This window comes from Triticum aestivum, chromosome 4D (assembly GCF_018294505.1).
Source record: "Triticum aestivum cultivar Chinese Spring chromosome 4D, IWGSC CS RefSeq v2.1, whole genome shotgun sequence".
NCBI classification, from domain to species: domain Eukaryota; kingdom Viridiplantae; phylum Streptophyta; class Magnoliopsida; order Poales; family Poaceae; genus Triticum; species Triticum aestivum.
In genome coordinates this window covers 4,603,921-4,630,683 of record NC_057805.1, presented here as the reverse complement: position 1 = coordinate 4,630,683, position 26,763 = coordinate 4,603,921, and the positions used below count along the sequence as shown (strand labels likewise).

Sequence of the window (26,763 nt, the reverse complement as noted above, 5' to 3'; positions counted from 1 at the left end):
TTATAGGCTTTTAGTGATTCCAAGATTCACACAGAGTGTAGAATAGTCATACTATCAAGAGGAGAAAAGGAAAGTATATGTGGTACTCAAAATTCTCAAGTATTTCACTCTAGCTACTCAAAAAAAAATTGTTTCAGTTCCGAATTACTCTGAGTTTTTTCACCCAGTTCTACGACCTTTTAGGAGTGAGTAGGCCACGATGAGCGAACCATGTTCCTACAGCTTCCGAACTGTACACGACTCTTTTTTGGAACCGCCGAACTATGTTTATTTTGACATCACCCCTATTAGTTTTGGCACCTCTGAGCAAAACATTTTTCTCCGACATTTCCAAGCCCTTCTCAGTTTGCTTCAGCAGAGTCTCTTTATTGGATTGCTACTTCCAAGAAAATCCATCCAATACCTCCAAGATGGACTTTGGGTTTGCCTGCTAGATGGTGTCCTGCATCACCTTTCAGCGCCCCGCCCCAACATATCTTCTCCCTCCTCTGCGCGGCAGATTAGACAGTTTGCTGCAGCAGTGATGCTGCGAGGTTCTGGTGGGGGAGGAGGCCGACGAATAACACATCTCGGTATACCGGCCAAGAAATGAGAATTAAGAGCTCAATACGAGGACCCACTCCGGACCCAAACGGGAGGCACCGACGTTTCATAAGATGATAAAAAGAACCAGCAACACATAACATAACAAAGTCACCACCCACCAACCAAACAACAAGCTAGGTATAGAGTTTACACACGACCTATGGGCCATTCATGACACAAAGATATATACAGTTGACAGACACACAATTCGATAGAAAAGACAACAAGTTCCATTCATGGGGTGTTCGTGAGCCCCAACTTCCGAAGCAAGAATCGCCATGTGACTCTGTGTGCTCGACCAAAGTTCAACACAACACAACCACTTCCGAGATACACACACACCATTGTGCCTGGAATCTCACGAGGTTATGCTCTTTTTCCGTTGATTACTACCACATACTAACCAAGGACGCGATCTGCTGCTCCAGCTGCATCAAAAGAAGAATAAAGTAATGATTACGACATGGTTTCACAAATCAGCCATTTTGCAAGGTAGTCTGTATCTTATTCTTGTACTTGGCAGATATTAACTTTTTAAACTTAATCTGGGAACATAAGGAACCGAGTTAGACGGCCAAAACGTTATGATAAGATTAACAAAACAATATTCGACGGCCAAATGGGACCTTCAAAGACCAGAACCTAAGTGCTCCAAAAACCAAACAATATATTGCCAGATAAATTTCAGCAGAAACAAGAATAATATCATGGTTCTTCTTTTTTATGTTGAATAATATACGATCAATCCAAATTTTATCATAATAGCGTGAAACTGGAAGTCCAAAGCCTACATAGGTACATTATTACATAAAGTGCTACCTGCATCAAAGTCTGGAGCTTGCTGCGCACGTCACAGAAATCACCCTTAAGAAGAGCCAATGCCATGAGGCATCTGAAACAATGCAAAAGTACCACACTGTCAATTCTGAAGAGGCCGATCGAACTAAATTTAAATGGTAGAGCAATTGAAACCCTCTGTTTGGAAAAAAAAAAACTAGCTATCTCAAAACTTAGTTGCGCTATAAACAGAGGTCTAGAGCCAACAAGTTACAAGAGAATAATCAAAGAGACATGTATTCAAATATAGAACTGAGTTGTATCAATCAGCTGATTCAAGACAAAGTGAAAAAGTAGGTTAGTTCTTAAGAATGTCATATTAGTATGAGCTAAAACTAGTGTCATAGAAGACGAAATAAGCTGGCAGGCTTGCATACATGATTTGACCAACACATATAGTACAAAATCATTATTGTGCAACATATATAATGAGATACTAACCCTTTCTTGTTTTTTGCCACGTAGAACTTTTGGAAGTCCATGCAAGCGAGATTCACTTTCTTAGCACCAACACTGATACGTGCCAAAAAGAGCAATGTCAGAAAACTAGAATATTATGTTTTGAATCTTATTAAACGCTATAGTATGTTGATACACATAAAATGGGTTGTCACAATAATATTCTCAAGGGGCCATTTTCTATCATGACTGTCAACACAATAAATTGTTTGAAGAATCAGAAGAAGAAACATTGGCCTTACGGCATCAGTACTGCTAGAGATATTTACAAAACGACAAAGTTTTCCTGCCCGAGCCATGACATTGGAATGGACATCGGTACTTCCATTATAGAAAACACAACTAAATTCAGCTCTTATGGCTAAACAACACGAGCCGCATTCCATGACGTATGCTCCCTGCACCGACACATCCGAGTAGAAATAATGCTGAAGCAGTGAATAAACTAAAAACGGCACTTGGCATAATATATATATGTAGAGTAGCCGACCGTAAATACCATAAATTAATGTTTCTATAACGACAAATTTTTATTGCTGGCCTAGAATATTGTCGTTGGCGAATGGCAGATTTAGTAATACTAGAAATGGTCGCAAGACGGCAAAATTATGTTTGACGACCTAAGCATTGCCATACACAGGAATACCGACAATTAGGTAACTGAAAACACAACTAAACTCAGCTCTTCTACTTATGTGCATACGATAGTCGAGAACGACACACATCTGCAATCCGAATAGAAACATGGACACGCTAGAAAAAACCTTCATTGGCGTTACGCTGTCGCTGAATAGCACATGATTAATAAATATTACAAAGTTAATAGCATTACTGTTGGCATGCATATCGGTACTTCCGTTAGTACAAGAAACAGAACTGAGCTCGTTTCTTCTAATTATCGCGACACGACACTGCAACCGACATGATGGGCATGCCCGTGACAAACACATCTGAATCGATGCTGCCGGAAATGGACGGGGATATATAGAAAAGGAAGGGCTAGTCATCATCATACGTGGAGCTGCTCCCCTTGAGCTGCTGCACCAGGGCGTCCACCTTAGAGAATTCCACCTCGTGCAGGGGCTTGTTCCTGCGGATGGCAAAGCAGAGCACAGCAAGTGAGTCAGTATCCGAGACGAGGCGAGACAACAAGGCCACGGGCGTGGCGTAGGGGAGGGGACACGGACAGCAGGCCGTCGATGTCCCTGAGGATCCTGTCGCCGTCATTGAGGAAGATGTTGAGGACTTCGGCGACGTAGCCCGTGCCTGCACTGCCCTCGTCCAGCTCCTGCAGCTGCTGGAAATAGGCGTCCACGGCACCCTAGATCGATCACGGCAATGAGACTGTCAGAGCAGAGAGCACGGCGTGGCTATATAGGTGAGGGAAAGGACTCACCGTGGCGTACATGGAGGAGAGGTGGGCGTGGAGCTGGGCCCTGAGCTCGGTGATGGCCTCCATGGCGATGTTGGGTCGTCGAGAGTAGGCGAGAAAGCACTGCTGCTGCGGTGGCGGAGTGGACGAGGACAGGAGAGGAGTCTCTCTGACGGAGCCTTTTGACAGCTTAGGGTTCTCGATTGCTCATTTACTCCACTGGCTGGCAGCAAGTGTGCTTCGAATTCGATTACTCTACTGGCTGGCAGCGAATGTTCTAGTGCTCGATTAGTGTACTGGCTGGCAGCCATATTAGTGAAGAGCTTGGAGATGGCGTGCATCGGTGCATGCATGCACTTACATTTGGGCGGATGCATGGATGGATGCTACAAGCTGAAGACGACAGCGGGAGCCAGGCAGCAGCACGCCCCAGATGGCTTTTCTTTTTTTCAACCACTCATTCTGCCCTTAGCGCGGGCCCCACTGGTCATTGAAAATTTAAAAATTTAAATACACATGGTGTAAGGATAGCCATGGATCGATTGATCAGATGGCCCCTGCACCTGACGAACAAGACCACAAACAGGAGAAAAACAGAACAATTGTACGCCCATAAATCTTATTACAACAGCTTAACCTTCCTCATTTTATTGCTTCGACTTATATAGAGTTTTACGGAGAGTTCGCGCCCAACACGGCCTACTGATCTTGCCCAACAAGACGCGACCCTGCTAGCCAGGTTTAAACACACACGAAGGATTGAATCCTAATTGAATACCGGACCGTCCGAGACTGCCTTATAAACCGACAGTCCGGTTTACACTTTGACATGGACAAATCCTAACATTCACCCCCCTAAGCACGAAGTGCATTACTTCACGGACTGAACTCCAATCCTTCTCCTCATCTCCTGGAACTTGATTTTTCCCAGAGATTTTGTCAAAATATCCGCGAGCTGATCCTCCGTCCTAACGTGGTTGATCTTGATCTTGCCTTCCTCAACACAGTTCTGTATATAATGATACTTGATATCTATGTGCTTACTCCTGTCATGACAAACAGGGTTTTTACTCAAGGCTATACCAGATTTATTATCAACCTTCAGCTCAAACTGGCTAATCTCTTGATTTGTCAAATCTCCAAGGAGTCTTGCCAACCAAACTCCTTGAAAATGCTCCTGCACAAGCTGCGACATACTCGGCTTCACATGAAGAAATAGCCACAACTTTCTGCTTCTGTGACACCCAACTAACCACATTGGTTCCAAGAAAAAAATACTACCCCAGACGTGCTCTTCCGGTCATTCCGCCCTTAGTGTGGGCCCCACCGGTCATTGAAAAATAAAAACTTAAATACACATGGGTGTTGTTTGTGCTAAAAAAACAAAATAAAGAATATCTACTGGGAAAAACACGATTTCGTCACGTGCATAATGCTAGATCAATTTTCAGATTTACGTGAGGCATTTCTCATGCCACGATTGGTAATGCTCGCTAAGATTACCATATTATTAAATATTAAATATTTTTTTTGGCAAGGTGACCGTAATATGAGTATATTTATCCTAGATTCTTTTGCAAAATCAATGGCAAGCTCCATATTAATGATTTTGCAGAAAAAAGTTACGAGTTATGGAATAGTGGAAGTACCACCTTGTCCAACAAATCATTGGGTAGGAGTATATTTCTTTGCACTTATCAAAGGAACAAATGAGCTGTGGTCACGGTGACATACATGGAGGTGACGAGGACCTTGATCTGGGCTCTCAGCGTGGAGGCCGCCCTGGCGAGAAGCTTCGGTAGTTCATCTGCATGATGGACCTGTACGGAACTGAACTTGGAACTATGGCGACACCACGGTGGACGAGGCGTGGAGATGGATGGAACCCCTTATATAGATTGATTCACAAGGGTTTTTGACATAGGCGTTGGGCAGCGAGTGTAGGATATACTATACTGCCTCAGCTGGGCTACTGCGCGCGTGCATGCAGATGATGGCAGCTAGGCTAGCAATGGCATCCTGTCAAGGCTTTGACCATTAGTTCGGTCCTAAGAAATTACTTGTGAAGCTGGTGAGTATGCTATAAGTGTCACTCGGGAGAAAACAAGGGTAAGAGATTCAATGAAAGTTGCACTCTTAGTGATGCTCAAAAGAAATATGATATCACAGATAAAGAGTTTTATATTGTGGTATTCGCTTGTGAAAATTTTAGGCCCAAATCGCTGACATAAGGTCAAAGTTAATGTTAATCAGTCAGCCTTGAAAAGTATCTTAACCAAGAAGAACGCAAAGCCCCAATTAGTTCAAGGGATTTTGCAATAGCAGGAATTTGATTTTCAGAGGCAGAAGGAACTATGATAGTGAAGGTCTTCATGTGGGAACACAAAGAATTTGCATCCCTTTTGGAACAATTGTAACCCTTACCAGAAAGATGCAACTGTGATGAGCAACACTAACCGGCCTATTGAGTATCTACTATCTGCTACTCAAAAGAGAGGTTCACGCAAGGTACATGACTTGGATTTAAATAGTTACCCTGATAGTCTCAATCCATGTAAGTTAGTCGGGGGTAAAAAACCACCCTGCTTCGAAGTAGAGGAAGGACATAAACTATCCACCAGTTGTATTTTATCGCCTCCTATGAATTTATGTATCGTCTAACCGTACTGTACATATTTTTCCGGATTGAGAATTTGGTTTTACAGGGTGGTACGAGCAGCTATGCTCATGCCACAACCCTTCTTCCTCTTTGGAACTGCGGTCTGCTAACGCAAAATAGGTACAACCAATGGGACATGCGGCGATGCTCGTACGGCTTGTCCCAGCGACCGTCTTCTCTGTTTCGTGGCTCAATGCTTCATTGTTTTAAAAACAATTTTTATCGCAGGTCAAGCCACAATACAAGCATGAGTACAACCAGCCATGCACGTACCGGGCACCAGCTTCTCCTCTCGATAGATGAAGCGGCAACAAGTATTAAGATACGAGCACTAGTCATAATTCCAGAAGTTGGTGGATTGTCTCCTAATCTTCCTCCATAACCCTAATATCGCGATATCCAGAACCCACGCCTCATAATATACCCCTTGGAGGCCTCTCGTTTTGCATATTGACAAACCAATCTATTCCCAGATGCGTATCAAGTTTGCAAGTGAAGGGATGTCCATCGAGGCTGTGTCATATTCATGCGATGAATGGCAACATCCTCTCATCAATAATAGGATCACCTAGCCGCTGGTCACAGCTCACCGCATGGTTCATGTCCTTTCATGAGAGGGACTTTAAACTAGAAGATGCATCTCCATCCCGGGATCAAGCGCAATCGATCTTGGTGCGAAAAGCACGAAGACAATTTGTTCGAAGAGGAGGACCCTGTTGAGAGGGTGATGGAAGAAGATGAGGAGGAATATAAGGTAGAGAACATTAGTAAGGAGCAAATTGAATCCGTCAAATACAATAACAACAATAACCATGTACCTGCTCGTAAGGAACCCCCAACAATCAGCGATGGGTGTACCATCCGATAATACTACACACACGGAAATAAACAACGGAGTTTTACAGACCTGTCTGCGTGCCCTTCTCTAATCCCCCCCCCCCCCCCCCCACGCGATTTTCATTGGTGTGCCCTCCTCACTTAAACAAATCTCAGTCAATCTATTCTAAGGAGGCCGTTAATCCCCATAAACTGCCCGTGAGTCTAGCATTGCTCGTGTAGCATCCATGAGCCGTTGGAGGGAACTTATTAAGAGATCCTCCGAGGCACAATATTGTGAAGAAGTTCACAATTGGCACCCTCATATCCGTCAAGCTGCCTGGAGGATGGGATAAGAAGTACCTCACCGATGCCAACTTCACGCCAAGGCTGCACCCTCTGGCATCGAGGAATGCATTTACCAACATGAGGTACATACTAATGCATCACTTTCTTCATGGTGATCTCTTGCATAAGCGTATCAGGTGGTTCGAGAAGAAAATTGCGGATGACACCATGTCCACCCTCAATGTCTGCTTCATTATCAACGCTGACCTGGAGGAGATTGTACACTCAAACAAGCGCCAACACACTGATCTCGAGAAGACCAACGAGTCGCCTCACCATGCCCTTGCCCGCACGACCCCATACTTCAGAGAAGAAATCCTTTGGTACAAATAATTTGAAGGTATTATGTGATCTCGTCATCATAGTGTTTAAGCTCAAGGTGATTTGTAAACCCTGTATCATTTACCTCTTTTTTATGTTTTTGTTTACACAAGTTCAATTAGTTTTCATGCATAATAACCTTTGAAGAAAGGAAAGATTCACCTAACTGAAGAGGAACAATTTTTTTTATGATGGATGATGGTATTGCGACGTTATGATATATCTATCATATGTATGAATTAGGATGAATGCTAATGTATTTGTCACTCTCTGATGACTGCAGGGTCTTCCACACCACCGCTATTGTCTATTAGTGAGTGTGGGCTAACAATCTTATGGGTTAGGTTATTAGTTGCTAAACTACTATGAAGAAACAAACATGGTGACAAAAGAATACTTCTAAAAATTACAAGTTAGGTATCCCTAATTTATTTTTGAGTTGCAACTTGGCTTGATCGTTATTGTTCTACCCCGCAAGCACTAAGCATGCTTAGCCCTGATGATCACAAACATTGCGGATGACACCATGTCCACCCTCAATGTTTGCTTCGTTATCAACGCTGACCCGGAGGAGATCGTACGCTCAAACAAGCGCCAACACACTGATCTCGAGAAGACCAACGAGTCGCCTCACCACGCCCTTGCCCGCGCGACCCCATACTTCAGAGAAGAAATCCTTTGGTACCAATAATTTGAAGGTATTATGTGATCTCGTCATCATAGTGTTTAAGCTCAAGGTGATTTGTAAATCCTGTATCATTTACTTCTTTTTTATGTTTTTGTTTCCACAAGTTCAATTAGTTTTCATGCATAATAACCTTTGAAGAAAGGAAAGATTCACCTAACTGAAGAGGAACAATTTTTTTATGATGGACGATGGTATTGCGAGTTATGATATATCTATCATATGTATGAATTACGATGAATGCTAATGTATTTGTCACTCTCTGATGACTATAGGGTCTCCCACACCACCTCTATTGTCTATTAGTGAGTGCAGGCTATCAATCTTATGGGTTAGGTTATTAGTTGCTAAACTACTCTGAAGAAACAAACATGATGACAAAAGATTAGTTCTAAAAATTACTCCCTCCGTCCTAAAATTCTTGTCTAAGATTTGGCTAAATATAGATGTATCAAGTCACGTTTTAATACTAGATACATATGTATCTAGACAAATTTAAGACAAGAATTGTGGGACGGAGGGAGTAGAACACTAGTAGAAAAAGGGCCATTTGTCCCGGTTCGCAAGGCCCATTTTGTCCCGGTTGTTGAACCGGGACTAAAGGGTCGTTACTAAAGCCCTAGGCCTTTAGTCCCGGTGGTTACACGAACCGGGACAGATGGGCCTCCACGTGGCCGGTGCGGCGAGCCCAGGCAGGAGGGCCTTTGGTCCCAGTTGGTGGTACCAACCGGGACCAATAGGCATCCACGCGTCAGCAGCTGGCAGGAGCTGAGGTTTTTTTTGAAAGGGGGTGGTTTAGGGGGTTTTGGGGGGTTAATTTAGGTGTTTCATATATTGTGTTAGCTAGCTAATTAATAGAGAGAAGTGTCCTCTCTTATCTCCGTGCTTGGTCGACGCTACGTACTATACGTATAGAGAGGACTCGACACGCTAGTTAGTAAGCAAAAATGAAGGAAACAGAAGATCGTCATGAACATATGCATACAGAGAGAAGTGATATCGACCTCTCCTTCTCCGAGAGATTGGTCGAACAACAAGTTTTCGTATATCAATCCGACGCTACTGGCTACATACATACAATATAAGATCTCTTACAATATAATCCCCTAATTATATATGAACTCAGGGTCCACATGGTATTCTTCGTCTTTATCGATCACGTGGTCAAGAAAGAATACCGCCAATTCCTCTTGAATTGCTCGCATGCAATCTGGTGCTAGGAGTTCATCCCGCATCCGAAACGTCTAATTTGAAGAAGGGGGTCAATACATATATATAAATGAATGAAACTCAACACAAATGATGGTAATAAAATAAAATTGTGAATATTATTGCTTACTCACTTAATATTGTTTGTTAGAGTAGCCCCGCTCACAGGTCGTTTGGCGGATGCACTCGCAAACGTAGTATCCATAGTAATTATTCCCGGCTTCCTGCCACAACCACTTTACAAGAAATAGATGTCAATCAAACTGATAAGCAAGCATGCTAAATGGTATTGATGAAACTAGTGCTTGAATCATTAGGAGATGCGCGGAACATGCTAGTAGTACTTACTTTTGGGTGTTTAAATTGCAGCTTCTTCAGCAGTCCCGGAGCTTTTAAGGTGATTTTTTTCCAAACCCTGCCAGACGAAGAAAACAATTACTTGATATCAGGAAATGAACAAAGTTGCCGATATGGTGCGATAATGATCGATTTAACTTACTTCTCAAGCATTGCAGTCATGTCTGCATACTCCTAGGGATCTTTTCGTCTCGAGTCTAAGATGGTTACTAGTCCCTGCTCAAGCTTAATCTCTAGGAGAATATAGTGGAACCTGCGCACGCATGCATAACTCATCAGTTACATTACTATAACCTCGACTAATAAGGGAAACCGAATATGCACAAGAGAGTAACACTCACTTGAAGTTGTAAGGAAAGAGTATTATAGCTTTGTTTTGATTTAATACCAACGATCGTAGCAAGTTGGCCTCGGTATCTTTGGCCTGAAATTCAACCGTATATGCATCTATGAGATTTGTGTTAATGAACCAAATATCACCGATTTGTCTTTTCTTCAATTCGGCGATCTTCAATCTGCATAATATAGTGAGGATAATTATATATACATGCAATGAAAGAGCTGACCTATATATAGAGACTTAATGACAGAAGTAGTACTTAAAGACAGTAGCAAGTGACCGTTAATTTATCGAGGGCCTTTTGATTGAAAAACTGGAAGAACTCCTCAAATGGAACATTCAACAGTTTAATTCCAACGAGGTCATGCTCCTCTTTAACTCTCAGCATCAAAGTATTCATTCCCCCAGACTCTCTGCAGGTTTTCATGTACCAATCATGGAATCTTCGCATCATCGTTGTTAGAGATCCTTCATCTTTGACGAGAGGCTTCCCGTAATGGTATCTGTGTTCGTCCACCTCCAAGAAATAATAATGTACATCGTCAGGCAGGTAATCTCCAAGATTGGTATTGGGCAAAATCCCCGGATGATTAGCGATGAAATCGCTAGACACCTTGAGCGGGGGGAACGATTGGTTTGCTTCTTCGCCGAGCTGGTCAATTTTTTCCCAGCTCGTCATTCTGCTAACCTTTGATCACTGATAGTACTTCCCGACCGCTCCGCTTAGATATATGACCTTTCAATAATGCGCTCATAGTTGCCTTTCGGCGGAGACTTTGGTGGTTTCTTCAGGGCATCTATAGTGCGCTTCGCTTTCACCAGATCTACCTTCTCCGCCGGAGGTGGATGTTTCTTTGCTTTCACCCCTTCAAAGAAGTCCCTCACTTCGGCTTGCACGATCTTCGTGTTTTCCTCCACGCTCCTCTCGTATGGTAACTTCTCTAGAGGCTTGAGAGATGGACCGAATCTGTATTGCCTCCCGCCTCTGGCTGTACTGCTAGACGCCGGAGCAGACGAGCGGCTGCGGCTTTCTTCTTTCCTTGCTTACGAGGCGGAGGTGAAGGACTACGATGCGCCGGAGCAGCCAGAGCGGCAGCGGGTGTCTTCCGCCCTTGCTGACGAGGCGGAGAAGGAGGATCCAGCACAGGCGGAGTGCCGCCACGCGCCGGAGAAGGAGGCTGAGTGCCCTGATCACTCGCCGGAGGAGAAGGCGGAGTGCCCTGACTCGCCAGAGCAGGAGGAGGAGGCGGAGGCGTCCAGTTCGGAAGGTTGATGAGCTCGTTCCGCCATAGGCATGGAGTCTTCATAGAAGAACCCAGCCGAGTCTCCCCTTCACCGGTAGGGTGGTCAAGCTCGAGGTCCTCAAATCCCTCCGTTATTTTGTCTACCGTCACCCTAGCATATCCTTCTGGAATCGGACGGCAGTGAAAAGTTGCGCCGGGTTCAGGAGGTCGAACAGAGCCGACAGCCGCCTTAACTTTGAAGTTCTGCCATTGCGTCATAAGGTGGCAATGTTGAGACTCCGTGATAGCATCCACAGGGTAGCTAGCAGGAGCCGTCAAGACATGCTCCAGCTGAAGCAGCTCGGTGGAAGCCACGCTGCTTCTCCGCTGAGATGACGGGGTAGCTTCGGGGGTAGCTTCGGCAGGTCGCTTGCTGCGAACTGCGTCTCGTTCCTCTAGCGCTTGTACCCTTTCGTGCAGCTTCTGCAGTTGGGTCTGCTGCACTTTCTTCCTCCTCTCCTGGCATTTGTAACCGCCTGCGTCCGGAAACCCATCCTTCCACGGAACGGAGCCTGGCGTGCCTCCTGTCCGTCCAGGGTGCTCAGGATTCCCGAGGGCCATTGTGAGCTCGTCGTTCTCTCTGTCTGGAACAAACGTCCCTTGCTGCGCTGCATCGATATACTCCTGAAGCTTTGTGACGGGTATTCGCAGTTGCTCGTTCGTCCAAACGCACTTCCCTGATACAGGGTCCAAGGTTCCGCCAACCACGAAGAACCAAGTCCGGCAACGGTCTGGCCAGTTCAATGGCTCTGGTTCGACCCCTTTATCAACTAGGTCATTCTCAGCCTTGGCCCACAACGGTCGGGCTTTGAGGTAGCCACCTGACCCCGTGCGATGGTGAAGCTGCTTCTTCGCAGCATTTTGCTTGTTTGTCGCTGACATCTTCTTACTCTTGTCTGATGTCTTGTGGGCCACAAATGCGGGCCAGTGATCTCTAATCTTCTCATACCGGCCTGTGAATTCTGGTGTCTTTTCTTGGTCGACAAACGATGTTTTCAGGTCATTCTTCCACCTCCTGGATAGTTCTGCCATCTTCTTAAGAGCATGAGACTTGATCAATTGCTCTTTAACTGGCTTCTCCGGATCCTCCTCTGGCGGTAGGGTGAAATTTGCCTTCAGCGCGGTCCAAAGATCATCTTTCTGCATATCGTCGACATAAGACACCTCAGGGTCTTCCTTCTTAGGCTTAAACCATTGGTGGATGCTGATCGGGATCTTGTCCCTAACAAGAACCCCGCACTGAGTAGAAAATGCTTCCTTGGTCCGGATGGGTTTGATCAGTTGGCCATCGCGCGCGATTGCTGTGATCTCAAACCATTCATCCGAGCGCAACTTTTTCTTCTGGCCTCGTCTCTTTACTGAAGTTGTGCTCGATTCGGAGGGCTAGAAAAAAGAAGAAAGACGAGAGTTAATTAATATGTGTACATACCAAAACAATGAATGCATCAATTAGCTAGTCAGCACAGGATTAATTAATATATATACCTGGCCGGACTCTGTTCGGTCACCGGAGCCGTCATCACAGTCTCCTTCTTGCACCGGCATTCCGTCACCGGAGCCATCATAATCATGTCTTTCCTCCTCCATTGTTCGATCACCGTAGCCTGCTTCTTCACCCTGTTTTTCGAGACCATCATTGTCGTTAAGATACGAAAAGACATCACCTCCGGCTAAGATTATGTCCCCCAACACCTCTTCTGTTGCCTCATCTCGTCCGTGCTCCATTGTTTCTTCAAATATTACAACATGGCAATTATTATACAAACATGACAGCAGGTGGATATATTAGTGGCAAACGTAGACCTAGCTACCTAATCACAACAAGGAATCATATTAGTGGCCTCGACGCTTCTCCCGGGTTTGGGGTGGCCTCGGCAATGCTTCAAGGGTTCGGGGTGGCCTCAATGACAAAGCTCTTTTATTGGGGAGGGGGTATATATCGATGCCCCCTCATGTTGAAGTTATCGGGGAGGGGGTATATTGACAACGACATACCCGATAAAAAATAAGAAGATGAAGAAGAAGAAAAAAGAGGAGAAGAAGAAAGGAATAGAGGAGAAGATCGAAGAAAAAAAGAAGAAAAAAAAGAGGATTTTTTTCTTCTCCTCTTCTTTTTCTTCTTTTTTCCTCTTCTTATTTATTTCTCCTCTTCTTCCTCTCCTCTTCTTCTCCTTTCTTCCTTTTCTTATTTTCTTTTTTCCTCTCCTTCCTTTTCTCCTTCTTCCTTCTTAATATCACTTATCAACTTTTGCAACGATAGGGGGGGTGCTCCCGTGTGATCTAAAGTCGGTCTATGCACGATAGAAAATTCTGAAAAAATACATCTATGATCCCTCATACATACTTACATACAAAAAATACATCTAAAAAAAGAGGAGAAGAAGAAGAAAAGGAGGAGAAGAAGAAGAAGAAAAAAAAAGAAGAAAAAAAGAGGAGAAGAAGAAAAAATAGAAAATTTCTATTTTTTTTCTTCTCCTCTATTCCTTCTTATTCTCCTCTTTTTTTCTACTTCCTTTTCTTATTTTTTTCTCCTCTTCTTCTCCTTCTTCTTCTCCTTCTTCCTTCTTCCTCTTTTCTTGTTTTTCCTTATTTTCCTCCTTCCTCGATGACCCTAACCCTAAACGGTACAACTTCTTCGATGCCCCCGCCTCTCTCATGAACAAAAAAAATCTATGAATAAAAAAAACTTCATATTCTATGAACAAAAAAACATCATATTTCATCCACATCCATGCATACAAAAAAAACATCATATTCTATAAAAAATCATCATCTATATGAACAAAAACAATTATGATAACAAACATATATATCATCATATATATGAAAAAATGACAGGGAGGGCGCCAGCCGAACCAAGGTGAGGAGGGGCGCGGGGTCGGCGGTGTGGACGGCGACGGGGCAGGGCCGGGGCGGCACGCGTCGGGGCAGGGCGGTGAGCGGCGACGGCGTCGGGCGAGGGGCGAGGGCACGGGTGACGGCGACGACGGGCACGGGCGACGGCGATGGCGGGGGCGGGCCGGGGCGGCGCGCGTCGGGGCAGGCGCGGCGAGCGGTGACAACATCGGGCTAGGGGCGCGGGCGACGGCAACGGCGGGGGCGGCGGGCGGCGTCGGGGCAACCTGGCGGCGTCGATGTCGTCGGCGTCGTCGGGGCGGCAACTGCGAGATGGTGAAAATTTCCTAAGTGTCATTTTATATAGCTAAGCCTTTAGTCCCGGTTGGTGCCACGAACCGGGACTAAAGGTGGCATTAGTCCCGGTTGGTGCCACCAATCGGGACCAAAGGTCTCTTTTCAGCAGCCCAAAGGGCGGGAAACAGGGACCTTTGGTCCCGGTTTGTGGCACCAACCGGGACTAAAGGGTGGCATTGGTCTCGGTTGGTGCCACGAACCGGTACCAATGGCTCCCTTTTGTCCCGGTTGGTGCCACCAACCGGGACCAAAGGCCTTGTGCTGGCACGGTGCGGTGGGACGAAGTTTAGTCCCACCTCGCTAGCTGAGAGAGCTCAGCACGTGTTTATAAGCTGCGTTGCGGCTCAGGTGCTGAGCTCCTCTCTAATATGCAGGCAGTAGTTGCCTACCCTTGTCACTGCCTTGTTGGGCCTATTGGGCCTGCGGGCCTGCATCCTGGCCCATGTACAGATGGGTTTCTAGTCGTATGCAGGCCGTGTGGCCCATTAGGCGGCATTTTTTTATTTTTTTTCGAGTAATTTTTTTGTTTTTTGAATTGTTTATTTTTCTTTTGATTTTTGCTTTATTTTTTTATTCTTTTTGCTTTTAGGTCAGAATAATTACAAACTTTCTGTTAGTGCCATTAGTTTCCAAATTTGAATAGTTTAAATTTTAATTCTTTAAAATTTGTGTGAATCACTAGTTTTTGAATAACTTCACTATAAAAATATATTTTGAGTGATTCTTTTTCCTGCTATTTAATACTACTGTGTTTTATCATTATATTCAAAAACAGATTTTGTTATTTTAGTTTCTATCAAAAAAATTCTTTATGAAAATTCTTTTTGCTACTAAAGTTTCTAACAAAAAATTCTTTATGATAATTCTTTCCGCTTTTCATGTTTTGAACAGAAAATACTTTGATAATTTTAGTTGCATAAATTTTATATAATCTTAGTTTAAAAAATACTAGAGGTTTATAAAAGCTTTTTAGTTGATTCCTTTTGCTATTAGAGTTTTATAAAAGTTTTTTAGTTTATTTTCTTTTTGCTATTAAAGAATATTATAGTTTTGTTTTAGTTGATCATAACAGAATATTTTAATTGATTATTTTTAGTTCATTCTTTTAGCTATTAGTTTATTTTTTTGAAGTATCAGGGTTTCATACGGAAACTCATCTGTTACAAAGGGATTTCATTTTTTGAACTTATTTGAACTCCAGACTTTTTGTGTGTTCAAAATGCACCATTCAAAGCCATAATTATGTGTGTCAAAAACCATTACAGATTCACATGGATAATAAGTGACCAAATTAATAGTAGTTCCTCATCACATTTAAACCAAAGTATATGCATAGTTCAAATTGAGCAACATATAGCTCTCCAGAGCATCTAGTTAAACCATACATTGAAACTATGTAAAACCTTTCAATGCGACAACAAATGCGATCATAATCACAACCAAGGTAACAATTGATCCAACGGCATAATGATACCAAGCCTCGGTATGAATAGCATATTTTCTAATCTTTCTAATCTTCAACCGCATTGCATCCATCTTGATCTTGTGATCATTGACGACATCCGCAAGATGCAACTCCACTATCATCTTCTCCTCCTCAATTTTTTTATTTTTTCCTTCAAGTAATTGTTTTCTTCTTCAACTAAATTTAACCTCTCGACAATAGGGTCGGTTGGAATTTCCGGTTCAAGCACCTCCTAGATAAATAAAATCTATGTCACGTTTGGTGGAAATATGCCCTAGAGGCAATAATAAAATGGTTATTATTATATTTCCTTGTTCATGATAATTGTTTATTATTCATGCTATAATTGTATTGACCGAAAACCGTAATACATGTGTGAATACATAGACCACAACATGTCCCTAGTAAGCCTCTAGTTGACTAGCTCGTTGATCAATAGATGGTCGTGGTTTCCTGGTAATGGACATTGGATGTCGTTGATAACGGGATCACATCATTGGGAGAATGATGTGATGGACAAGACCCAATCCTAAGCATAGCACAAGATCGTGTAGTTCGTTTGCTAGAGATTTTGAAATGTCAAGTATCATTTCCTTAGACCATGAGATTGTGCAACTCCCGGATACCGTAGGAGTGCTTTGGGTGTATCAAACATCACAACGTAACTGGGTGGCTATAAAGGTGCACTACAGGTATCTCCGAAAGTGTCTGTTGGGTTGGCATGAATCGAGACTGGGATTTGTCACTCTGTATGACGGAGAGGTATCTCTGGGCCCACTCGGTAATGCATCATCATAATGAGCTCAATGCGACTAAGGAGTTAGTCACGTGATCATGTGTTACAGAACGAGTAAAGAGACTTGCCAGTAACGAGATTGAACGAGGTATAGGGATACCGACGATCGAATCTCGGGCAAGTAACATACCGATGGACAAAGGGAATTGAATACGGGATTGATTGAATCCCCGACATCGTGGTCCATCCGACGAGATCATCGTGGAACATGTGGGAGCCAACATGGGTATCCAGATCCCGCTGTTGGTTATTGGCCGGAGAACGTCTCGGTCATGTCTGCATGGTTCCCGAACCCGTAGGGTCTACACACTTAAGGTTCAGTGATGCTAGAGTTGTTATGGGAAATAGTATGTGGTTACCGAAGGTTGTTCGGAGTCCCGGATGAGATCTCGGACATGACGAGGAAGTCCGGAATGGTCCGGAGGTGAAGACCGATGTATTGGACGAAGGGTATTGGAGTCCGGAATTGTTTCGGGGGTACCGGGTGACGACCAGCGTGTCCGAAAGGGGTTTCGGAGGCCCCGGCAAGTGTTGGGGGGCCTTATGGGCCAAGGGGAGGGGCACATCAGCCCACTAAGGGGCTGTTCGCCCCTCCCACCCCATCTCACGTAACGTGGAGAGGTGGGGGCGCCTCCCCTAGGGAAGCCACCCCTCCCGGCTTGGGGGGAAAGTTTCCTAGGGGTGGGGGCGCCCAAACCCATCTAGGGTTTCCCCTGTGGCCGCCGCCCCTCCCATAGGGAAACCCTAGGGCGCCTCCTCCTCCCCCCTTCCCCCTATATATAGTGAGGGAGAGAGAGGGCAGCCGCACCCTTCCCCAGGCGCAGCCCTCTCCTCCTCCAACTCCTCCTCCTCCTCCGTAGTGCTTAGCGAAGCTCTGCCGGAGAACCACGAGCTCCATCGCCACCACGCCGTTGTGCTGCTGGAGTTCTCCCTCAACTTCTCCTCTCCCCTTGCTGGATCAAGAAGGAGGAGACATCCCCGGGCTGTACGTGTGTTAAACGCGGAGGTGCCGTCCGTTCGGCACTTGGATCGGATCTTCCGCGATTTGAATCGCCGCGAGTACGACTCTATCAACCGCGTTCTTGTAACGCTTCCGCTTAGCGATCTTCAGGGGTATGAAGATGCACTCCTTCTCTCTCGTTGCTAGCATCTCCTAGATTGATCTTGGTGAAACGTAGGAAAATTTTGAATTATTACTATGTTCCCCAACAGTGGCATCATGAGGTAGGTATATGCGTAGATTCTATGCACGAGTAGAACACAAAGTAGTTGTGGGCGATGATTTGGTCAATTTGGTTGCCGTTACTAGTCTTATCTTGATTCGGCGGCATTGTGGGATGAAGCGTCCCGGACCGACCTTACGCGTACGCTTACGTTTGACAGGTTCCACCGACTGACATGCACTTGATGCATAAGGTGGCTAGCGGGTGTCTATCTCTCCCACTGTAGTCGGATCGGGTTCGATGAAAAGAGTCCTTATGAAGGGTAAATAGAAATTGGCATATCACCGTTGTGGTTTTGCGTAGGTAAGAAACGTTCTCACTAGAAACCAATAGCAGCCACGTAAAACATGCAACAACAATTAGAGGACATCTAACTTGTTTTTGCAGGGTATGCTATGTGATGTGATATGGCCAAAAGGATGTGATGAATGATATATGTGATGTATGAGATTGATCATGTTCTTGTAATAGGAATCACGACTTGCATGTCGATGAGTATGACAACCGGCAGGAGCCATAGGAGTTGTCTTAATTTATTGTATGACCTGCGTGTCATTGAAAGTGCCATGTAATTACTTTACTTTATTGCTAACCGTTAGCCATAGTAGTAGAAGTAATAGTTGACGAGACAACTTCATGAAGACACGATGATGGAGACCATGATGATGGAGATCATGGTGTCATGCCGGTGATGAAGGTGATCATGCCGCGCCTCGAAGATGGAGATCAAAGGCGCAAGATGACATTGGCCATATCATGTCACTTTATGATTTGCATGTGATGTTTGTCATGTTTACATCTTATTTGCTTAGAACGACGGTAGCATAAATAAGATGATCCCTCACTAAAATTTCAACAAATGTGTTCCCCCTAACTGTGCACCGTTGCGAAGGTTCGTTGTTTCGAAGCACCACATGATGATCGGGTGTGATAGATTCTAACGTTCGCATACAACGGGTGTAAGCTAGATTTACACATGCAAAAAACTTAGGTTGACTCGACGAGCCTAGCATGTACAGACATGGCCTCGGAACACAAGAGACCGAAAGGTCGAACATGAGTCGTATAGTAGATGCGATCAACATGGAGATGTTCACCGTTGATGACTAGTCCGTCTCACGTGATGATCGGACACGGCCTAGTCGATTTGGATCATGTATCACTTAGATGACTAGAGGGATGTCTATCTAAGTGGGAGTTCATTAATAATTTGATGAACTTAATTATCATGAACATAGTCTAAAATTGTCTTTGCAAATATGTTGTAGATTAATAGCTCATGCTTTAGCTCCCTGTTTTAATACGTTCCTAGAGAAAGACTAAATAGAAAGATATTGTAAGCAATTGTGCGGACTAGGGCCGTAGTCTGAGGATTGTCCTCATTGCTACACAGAAGGCTTCTGTCCTTGATGCACCGATCGGTGTGCCAACCCCTCTGGCGTCGTCTGTGGATGTTGTGAACATCTGGCAGACACGTTCTGATGACTACCCGATAGTTTAGTGTGCCATGCTTTGTGGCTTAGAGTCGGGGCTCCAAAAGCGTTTTGAACGCCATGGAACATCTGAGATGTTCCAAGAGCTGAAATTGGTATTTCAGCTCATGCCCGTGTTGAGAGATTTGAGACCTCTGACAAGATCTTTGCCTATAAGATGGAGGAGAATAGCTCAGTCAGTGAGCATGTGCTCAGAATGTCTGGGTACTTCAATCACTTGAATCAAGTGGGAGTTAATCTTCCAGATAAGAGAAGCGATTGACAAAAGTTCTCCAGTCACTATCACCAAGCTGCTAGAGTTTCGTGATGAACTATAACATGCAAGGGAAGTTGATCTCAGAGCTGTTCGTCATGCTTAAGGCCGTAAAGGTAGAAGTCAAGAAGGAGCATCAAGTGTTGATGGTTAACAAGACCACTGGTTTCAAAGAAGGGCAAGGGCAAGAAGGGAAACTTCATGAATGTCAAGCCAGTTGCCGCTCCAGTGAAGAAACCCAAGAACCCAAGCCGAGACGAAGTGCTTCTATTAGGGGAACGGTCACTAGTAGCGGAACTGCCTCAAATACTTGGTAGATAAGAAGGCTGGCGACTTCAACAAAAGTATATTTGATATATGTGTTATTGATGTGTACCTTACTAGTACTCCTAGTAGCATATGGGTATTAGATACCGGTTCAGTTGCTAATATTGGTAACTCGAAACAAAATCTACGGAATAAACGGAGATTAGCTAAGGGCGAGGTGACGATATGTGTTGGAAGTGTTTCCAAGGATGATATGATCACCATCGCACGCTCCCTCTACCTTCGGGACTAGTGTTGAACCCAGATAAATGTTGTTTGCATTGGTGTCTGCGTTGAGCATGAACATGATTAGATCATGTTTATTGCAATACGATTATTCATTTAAGTCAGAGTATAATGGTTATGCTGTTTACATGAATAATACCGTCTATGGTCAAGCACCCAATGTGAAGGGTTTATTGAATCTTGGTCGTAGTGATACACATGTTAATAACATTGATGCCAAAAGATGTAGAGTTGATAATGATAGTACCACTTTCTTGTGGCACTGCCGCTTAGGTCATATTGGTGTAAAGCGCATGAAGAACCTCCATGCCGATGGACTTTTGAAGTCACTTGATTCTGAATCACTTGACACATGCGAACCATGCCTCATTGGCAAGATGACTAAAACCCCGTTTTGTGGAACAATGGAATGGGCAAGTGACTTGTTAGAAATCACACATGCTGATGTGTGTGGTCCGATGAGTGTTGATGCGTGCAGTGGATATCGTTATTTTCTCACCTTCACCGATGAATTGAGTAGATATGGGTATATTTACTTAACGAAGAATAAGTCTGAAACGTTTGAAAAGTTCAAGCAATTTCAGAGTGAAGTTGAGAATCATCATAACAAGAAGATCAAGTTCCTACAATTTGATCAAGGGGAGAGTATCTGAGTTATGACTTTGGCAATCACTAACGACAAGGTGGAATCGTTTCACAGTTGACGCCACCTGAAACACCATAGCGTAATGGCGAGTCCGAACGTCGTAATCGTACCCTATTGGATATGGTGCGATCTATGATGTCTCTTACCGATCTACCGCTATCATTTTGGGGTTATGCATTAGAGACAATTACATTCACTTTCAATAGGGCACCATCTAAGTCCGTGGAGATGACATCGTATGAACTATGGTTTGGCAAGAAACCTGAGTTGTTGTTTCTTAAGGTTTGGGGCTATGATGCTTATGTCGAAAGACTTCAGCCAGAAAAGCTCGAACCCAAAGAGGACAATTGTGTCTTCATAGAATACCCAAAGAAGATGATTGGGTATACCTTCTATCTCAGATTTGAGGGCAAAGTGTTTGTCGCTTTGAACAGGTCCTTTCTCGAGAAAGAGTTTCTCTCGAAAGAATTGAGTGGGAGGAAGATAGAACTCGATGAGGTTGTTGAACCTTTAATTCAACCAGAGAGTAGCGCAACACAGAAAGATGTTTCTGTGGCACCTACCTCAGTTGAAGAGAAAGCTAATGATGATGATCACGGAGCTTCAGATCAAGTTACTATCAAACCTCGTAGGTCGACAAGGGTGTGTATAACTTCTGAGTGGTAACCCTGTCTTAAAGGTCATGTTGTTGGACAACGATGAACCTATGAGCTATGGAGAAGCGATGGTGGGCCCGCATTCCAACAAATGGCTGGAAGCCATGAGATCCGATATAGGATCCATGATGAGAACAAAGTATGGACTTTGGTGGACTTGCCTGATGATCGGCAAGCCATTGAGAATAAATGGATCTTCAAGAAGAAGACAGATGCTGATGGTAATGTCACCATTTATGAAGCTCGACTTGTCTCAAAGAAGTTTCCGACAAGTTCAAGGAGTTGACTGTGATGAGACTTTCTCAATCATGGCGATGCTAAAGTCTGTTAGAATTATGTTAGCAGTTGCTACATTTTCATTTACGAAATCTGGCAGATGGATGTCAAAACAAAGTTTCCTTGACGGTTTCCATGAGGAAAGGTTGTATATGATACAACCTGAAGGTTTTGTCAATCCTAAGGATGCTAAAAGGTATGCAAACTCCAGCGATCCTTCTATGGACTGGAGCAAGCATCTCGGAGTTGGAACATACGCTTTGATGGGGTGATCAAAGCTTTTGGGTTTATACAAAGTTTGGAAGAAACTTGTATTTACAAGAAAGTGAGTGGGAGCACTACAACATTTTTGATAACTATATGTGGATGACATACTGTTGATCGGAAATGATGTAGAATTTTTGGAAAGCATAAAGGGTTGTTTGAATGAAGTTTTTCAAAGGTAGACCTGTGTAAAACTGCTTACATGTTGGGTATCAAGATCTATAGAGATAGATCAAGACGCTTGATAAGACTTTCACAGAGCACATACCTTGACATGATCTTGAAGGATTTCAAGATGGATCAGTCAAAGAAGGAGTTCTTGCCTAAGTTGTAAGGTGTGAAGTTAAGACTTGAAGCTCGACCACGACAGAAGAAAGAGAAAGGAAGAAAGTCATCCCCTATGCCTTAGCCATAGGCTCTATACGATATGCCATGTTGTGTACCGCGATGTGCCTTGCCACGTGTCTGGCAAGGGGGTATAAGAATGATCCAGGAGTGGATCATTGGACAGCGGTCAAAATTGTCCTTGGGAATAAGGAAATGTTTTCATGATTATGGAGGTGATGAAGAGTTCGGCGTAAAGGGTTACGTTGATGCAAGCTTTAACACCTATCCAGATGACTCTGAGTAGCAAACCGGATACGTATAGTGGAGCAACCATTTGGAATAGCTCCGAGTGGAGCATAGTAGCAACATCTACTATATGAAATAGAGATTTGCGAAGAACACACGGTTCTGAATGTTGCAGACCCGTTGACTAAAACCTCGCTCGTAAGCATAACATGATCAAACCCTAGAACTCATTGAGTGTTAATCACATGGTGATGTGAACTAGATTATTGACTCTAGTAAACTCCTGGGTGTTAATCACATGGCGATGTGAACTAGATTATTGACTCTAGTAAACTCTTGGGTATTAGTCACATGGCGATGTGAACTATGAGTGTTGATCACATGGTGATGTGAACTAGATTATTGACTCTAGTGCAAGTGGGAGACTGTTGGAAATATGCCCTAGAGGCAAAAATAAAATGGTTATTATTATATTTCCTTGTTCATGATAATTGTCTATTATTCATGCTATGATTGTATTGACCGGAAAGCGTAATACATGTGTAAATATATAGACCACAACATGTCCCTAGTAAGCCTCTAGTTGACTAGCTCGTTGATTAATAGATGGTCATGGTTTCCTGGCCATGGACATTGGATGTCGTTGATAATGGGATCACATCATTGGGAGAATGATGTGATGGACAAGACCCAATCCTAAGCATAGCACAAGATCGTGTAGTTCGTTTGCTAGAGCTTTTCTAATGTCAAGTATCATTTCCTTAGACCATGAGATTGTGCAACTCCCGGATACCGTAGGAGTGCTTTGGGTGTATCAAACGTCAGAACGTAACTGGGTGGCTATAAAGGTGCACTACAGGTATCTCCGAAAGTCTCTGTTGGGTTGGCACGAATCGAGACTGGGATTTGTCACTCCATATGACGGAGAGGTATCTCTGGGCCCACTCGGTAATGCATCATCATAATGAGCTCAATGTGACTAAGGAGTTAGTCACGGGATCATGTGTTACGGAATGAGTAAAGAGACTTGCCGGTAACGAGATTGAACCAGGTATAGGGATACCGACGATCCAATCTCGGGCAAGTAAAATACTGATAGACAAAGGGAATTGAATACGGGATTGATTGAATCCCCGTCATCGTGGTTCATCCGATGAGATCATCGTGGAACATGTGGGAGCCAACAAGGGTATCCAGATCCCGCTATTGGTTATTGGCCGGAGAACGTCTCGGTCATGTCTGCATGGTTTCCGAACCCGAAGGGTCTACACACTTAAGGTTCGGTGACACTAGAGCTGTTATGGGAAATAGTATGTGGTTACCGAAGGTTTTTCGGAGTCCCGGATGAGATCTCGGGTGTGACGAGGAACTCCGGAATGGTCCGGAGGTGAAGATCGATATATTGGACGAAGGGTATTGGAGTCCGGAATTGTTCCGGGGGTACCGGGTGACGACCAGCGTGTCCGAAAGGGGTTTCGGAGGCCCCGTCAAGTGTTGCGGGGCTTATGGGCCAAGGGGAGGGGGCACATCAGCCCACTAAGGGGCTGTGCGCCCCTCCCACCCCATCTCACGTAACGTGGAGAGGTGGGGATGCCTCCCCTAGGGCAGCCACCCCTCCCGGCTTGGGGGGCAAGTTTCCTAGGGGCGGGGGCGCCCAAACCCATCTAGGGTTTCCCCTGTGGCCGCCGCCCCTCCCCTAGTGAAACCCTAGGGCGCCTCCTCCTCCCCCTTCCCCCTATATATAGTGAGGGAGAGAGAGGGCAGCCGCACCCTTCCCCAGGCGCAACCCTCTCCTCCTCCAACTCCTCCTCCTCCTCCGTAATGCTAAGCGAAGCTCTGCCGGAGAACCACGAGCTCCATCGCCACCACGTCGTCGTGCTATTGGAGTTCTCCCTCAACTTCTCCTCTCCCCTTGCTGGATCAAGAAGGAGGAGACGTCCCCGGGCTGTACGTGTGTTGAACGCGGAGGTGCCGTCCATTCGGCACTTGGATAGGATCTTCCATGATTTGAATCGCCGCGAGTACGACTCCATCAACCGCGTTCTTGTAATGCTTCCGTTTAGCGATCTTCAAGGGTATGAAGATGCACTCCTTCTCTCTCGTTGCTAGCATCTCCTAGATTGATCTTGGTGACACATAGGAAAATTTGAATTATTACTACGTTCCCCAACAACGTTGGTCGGCATAGTTGTCATAAACAATAAATGAACCAAATAGTTATAAAAAGATAATATATACCACATCTGAATCATAGACAGGACGAGGGCCAACAGGGGCGGATACCAAAACCATCACACTATATAATAACAAGGAATAATAAAAGTAAGAAAATCAGACAAGTATCTATCTGAAGTAAGAATTTTTTTCTTTCAGAAAGAAGATAAGAACAAGAGGCTCACCACGGTGGTGCGGGCGACGAGATCGGCGCGGGCGATCGATGGCGGTGAAGACGGGGACAGGACGTGACAGACCGCTAAACCTAGACAAATCTCGGGAAAAATGGAGCTCGGAGGTCGAGCTTCGAGAGGAGAAAGCTTAACTAGTGTGGCTCGGGCATTTCATCGAACACCTCATGTGCATAGGAGGTGAGCTAGAGCACCCAAATGCCCTCCACTCGCCAGCCAGAAAAAACAGAGCACTCTGGAGTGCTCTGTTGCGGCGATGGGGTATATATAGGCAACTCATTTGGCCCGGTTAGTGGCTGGAACCGGGACTAAAGCTCTCCCTTCTGTCCCGGTTCTAGGCACGAACCGGGACCAATGTCCCGGTTCGTGCCTAGAACCGGGACAAATGGGTCTAGACGAACCGGGACCAATGCCCACGAGGCCCCGGCTGGCCCCCTGGGCTCACGAACCGGGACGAATGCCCCCCATGGGTACTGGTTCATGCAGAACCGGGACTAATGGGCTGGCCAGGCCCGAACCAAAGACCTGTTTTCTACTAGTGGAAGTTTGGTATCCCTAATGTATTTTGGAGTTGCAACTTGGCTTGATCGTTATTGTTCTACCACGCAAGCACTAAGCATGCTTAGCCCTCACTAGTAGAAAACAAGGCTTTGGTTGGGGCCTGGCCAACCCATTAGTCCCGGTTTGTCACGAACCGGGACCCATGGGGGCATACGTCCCGGTTTGTGCGCCCAGGGGGCCGGCCGGGCCTCGGGAGGCATTTGTCCCGGTTCGTGTGGACCCATTTGTCCCGGTTCGAGGCACAAACCGGGACCAATGATCCTTGCTCCTGGCCCACAGCCATTGGTCCCGGTTCGTGCCTAGAACCAGGACAGAAGGGGGGCCTTTAGTCCCGGTTCCAGGCACGAACCGGGATGAGGTGGCTATATATACCCCCTCGCAAGCGAGCAGAACACTCCATACTGCTCTGTTTTTTGTGGCCGGCGAGGGGAGAGCTTTGTGGTGCTCTAGCTCACCTCCTATGCACATGAGGTGTTCGATGAAATGCCCGAGCCACACTAGTTAAGCTCCAGGGTTTTCTTTGTCTCACAGGGTTTGGAAAAAATTCACCGCACAAGCTCCAGGACTGCCGGGGGAGCTGCGATTTACATACCCGAAAGTAAGTACTACTAGCTAGCTAGTTCCGCGCATCTCCCATTGATTTTAGCTACTTTCATCAATGCCATTTATAATGCTTCATTATCAGTTTGATTGACCTCTATTTCTCGTAAAGTGCTTGTGGCAGGAACCCGGGAATGATTACTGTGGATACTACGTGTGCGAGTTCATCTACAACGCAACTTGCAAAAATTAGCGGGGCTACTCTAAAAGACAATATGATGCGGGTAAGCAATAATATTCACAATTTCATTTTATTTCACCATCATTTCTGTTGAGTTTCATTCATATATATGTATTAACCCCCTTCTTCAAATTAGACGTGGCAGATGCGGAATGAACTCCTACCACAAGATCGCATGAAAGCAATTCAAGAGGAATTGGCAGGATTCTTTCTTGACCATGTCATCAATAAAGCCGGAGAATACCATGTGGAAGCTAAGTTCATATATAATTAGGGGATTATATTGTAAGAGATCTTATATTGTATATATGTAGCTAGTAGCGTCGGATAGATGTACGAAAACATGTTGTTCGACC

At 44.8% G+C, this 26,763-nt stretch overlaps 1 protein-coding gene and 1 non-coding gene across 2 annotated transcripts; both read right to left on the bottom strand.

The window, feature by feature from the left end:
• Nucleotides 1–365: 365 nt before the first annotated feature.
• LOC123099328 (histidine-containing phosphotransfer protein 2-like) lies at nt 366–3,340 on the bottom strand. Its single transcript, XM_044521505.1, has 7 exons — nt 3,278–3,340; nt 3,069–3,202; nt 2,897–2,971; nt 1,864–1,935; nt 1,405–1,477; nt 990–1,013; nt 366–488 (listed from the first exon to the last, which is right to left on the bottom strand). Exons 1-7 carry the CDS (start codon nt 3,338–3,340, stop codon nt 366–368), a joined length of 564 nt encoding a protein of 187 aa, XP_044377440.1.
• Nucleotides 3,341–25,343: 22,003 nt separating this feature from the next.
• LOC123100862 (small nucleolar RNA SNORA57) lies at nt 25,344–25,447 on the bottom strand. The gene has a single exon (XR_006448493.1). It is a non-coding gene; the product is annotated as a small nucleolar RNA SNORA57 (small nucleolar RNA).
• Between the last annotated feature and the right edge of the window lie 1,316 nt (nt 25,448–26,763).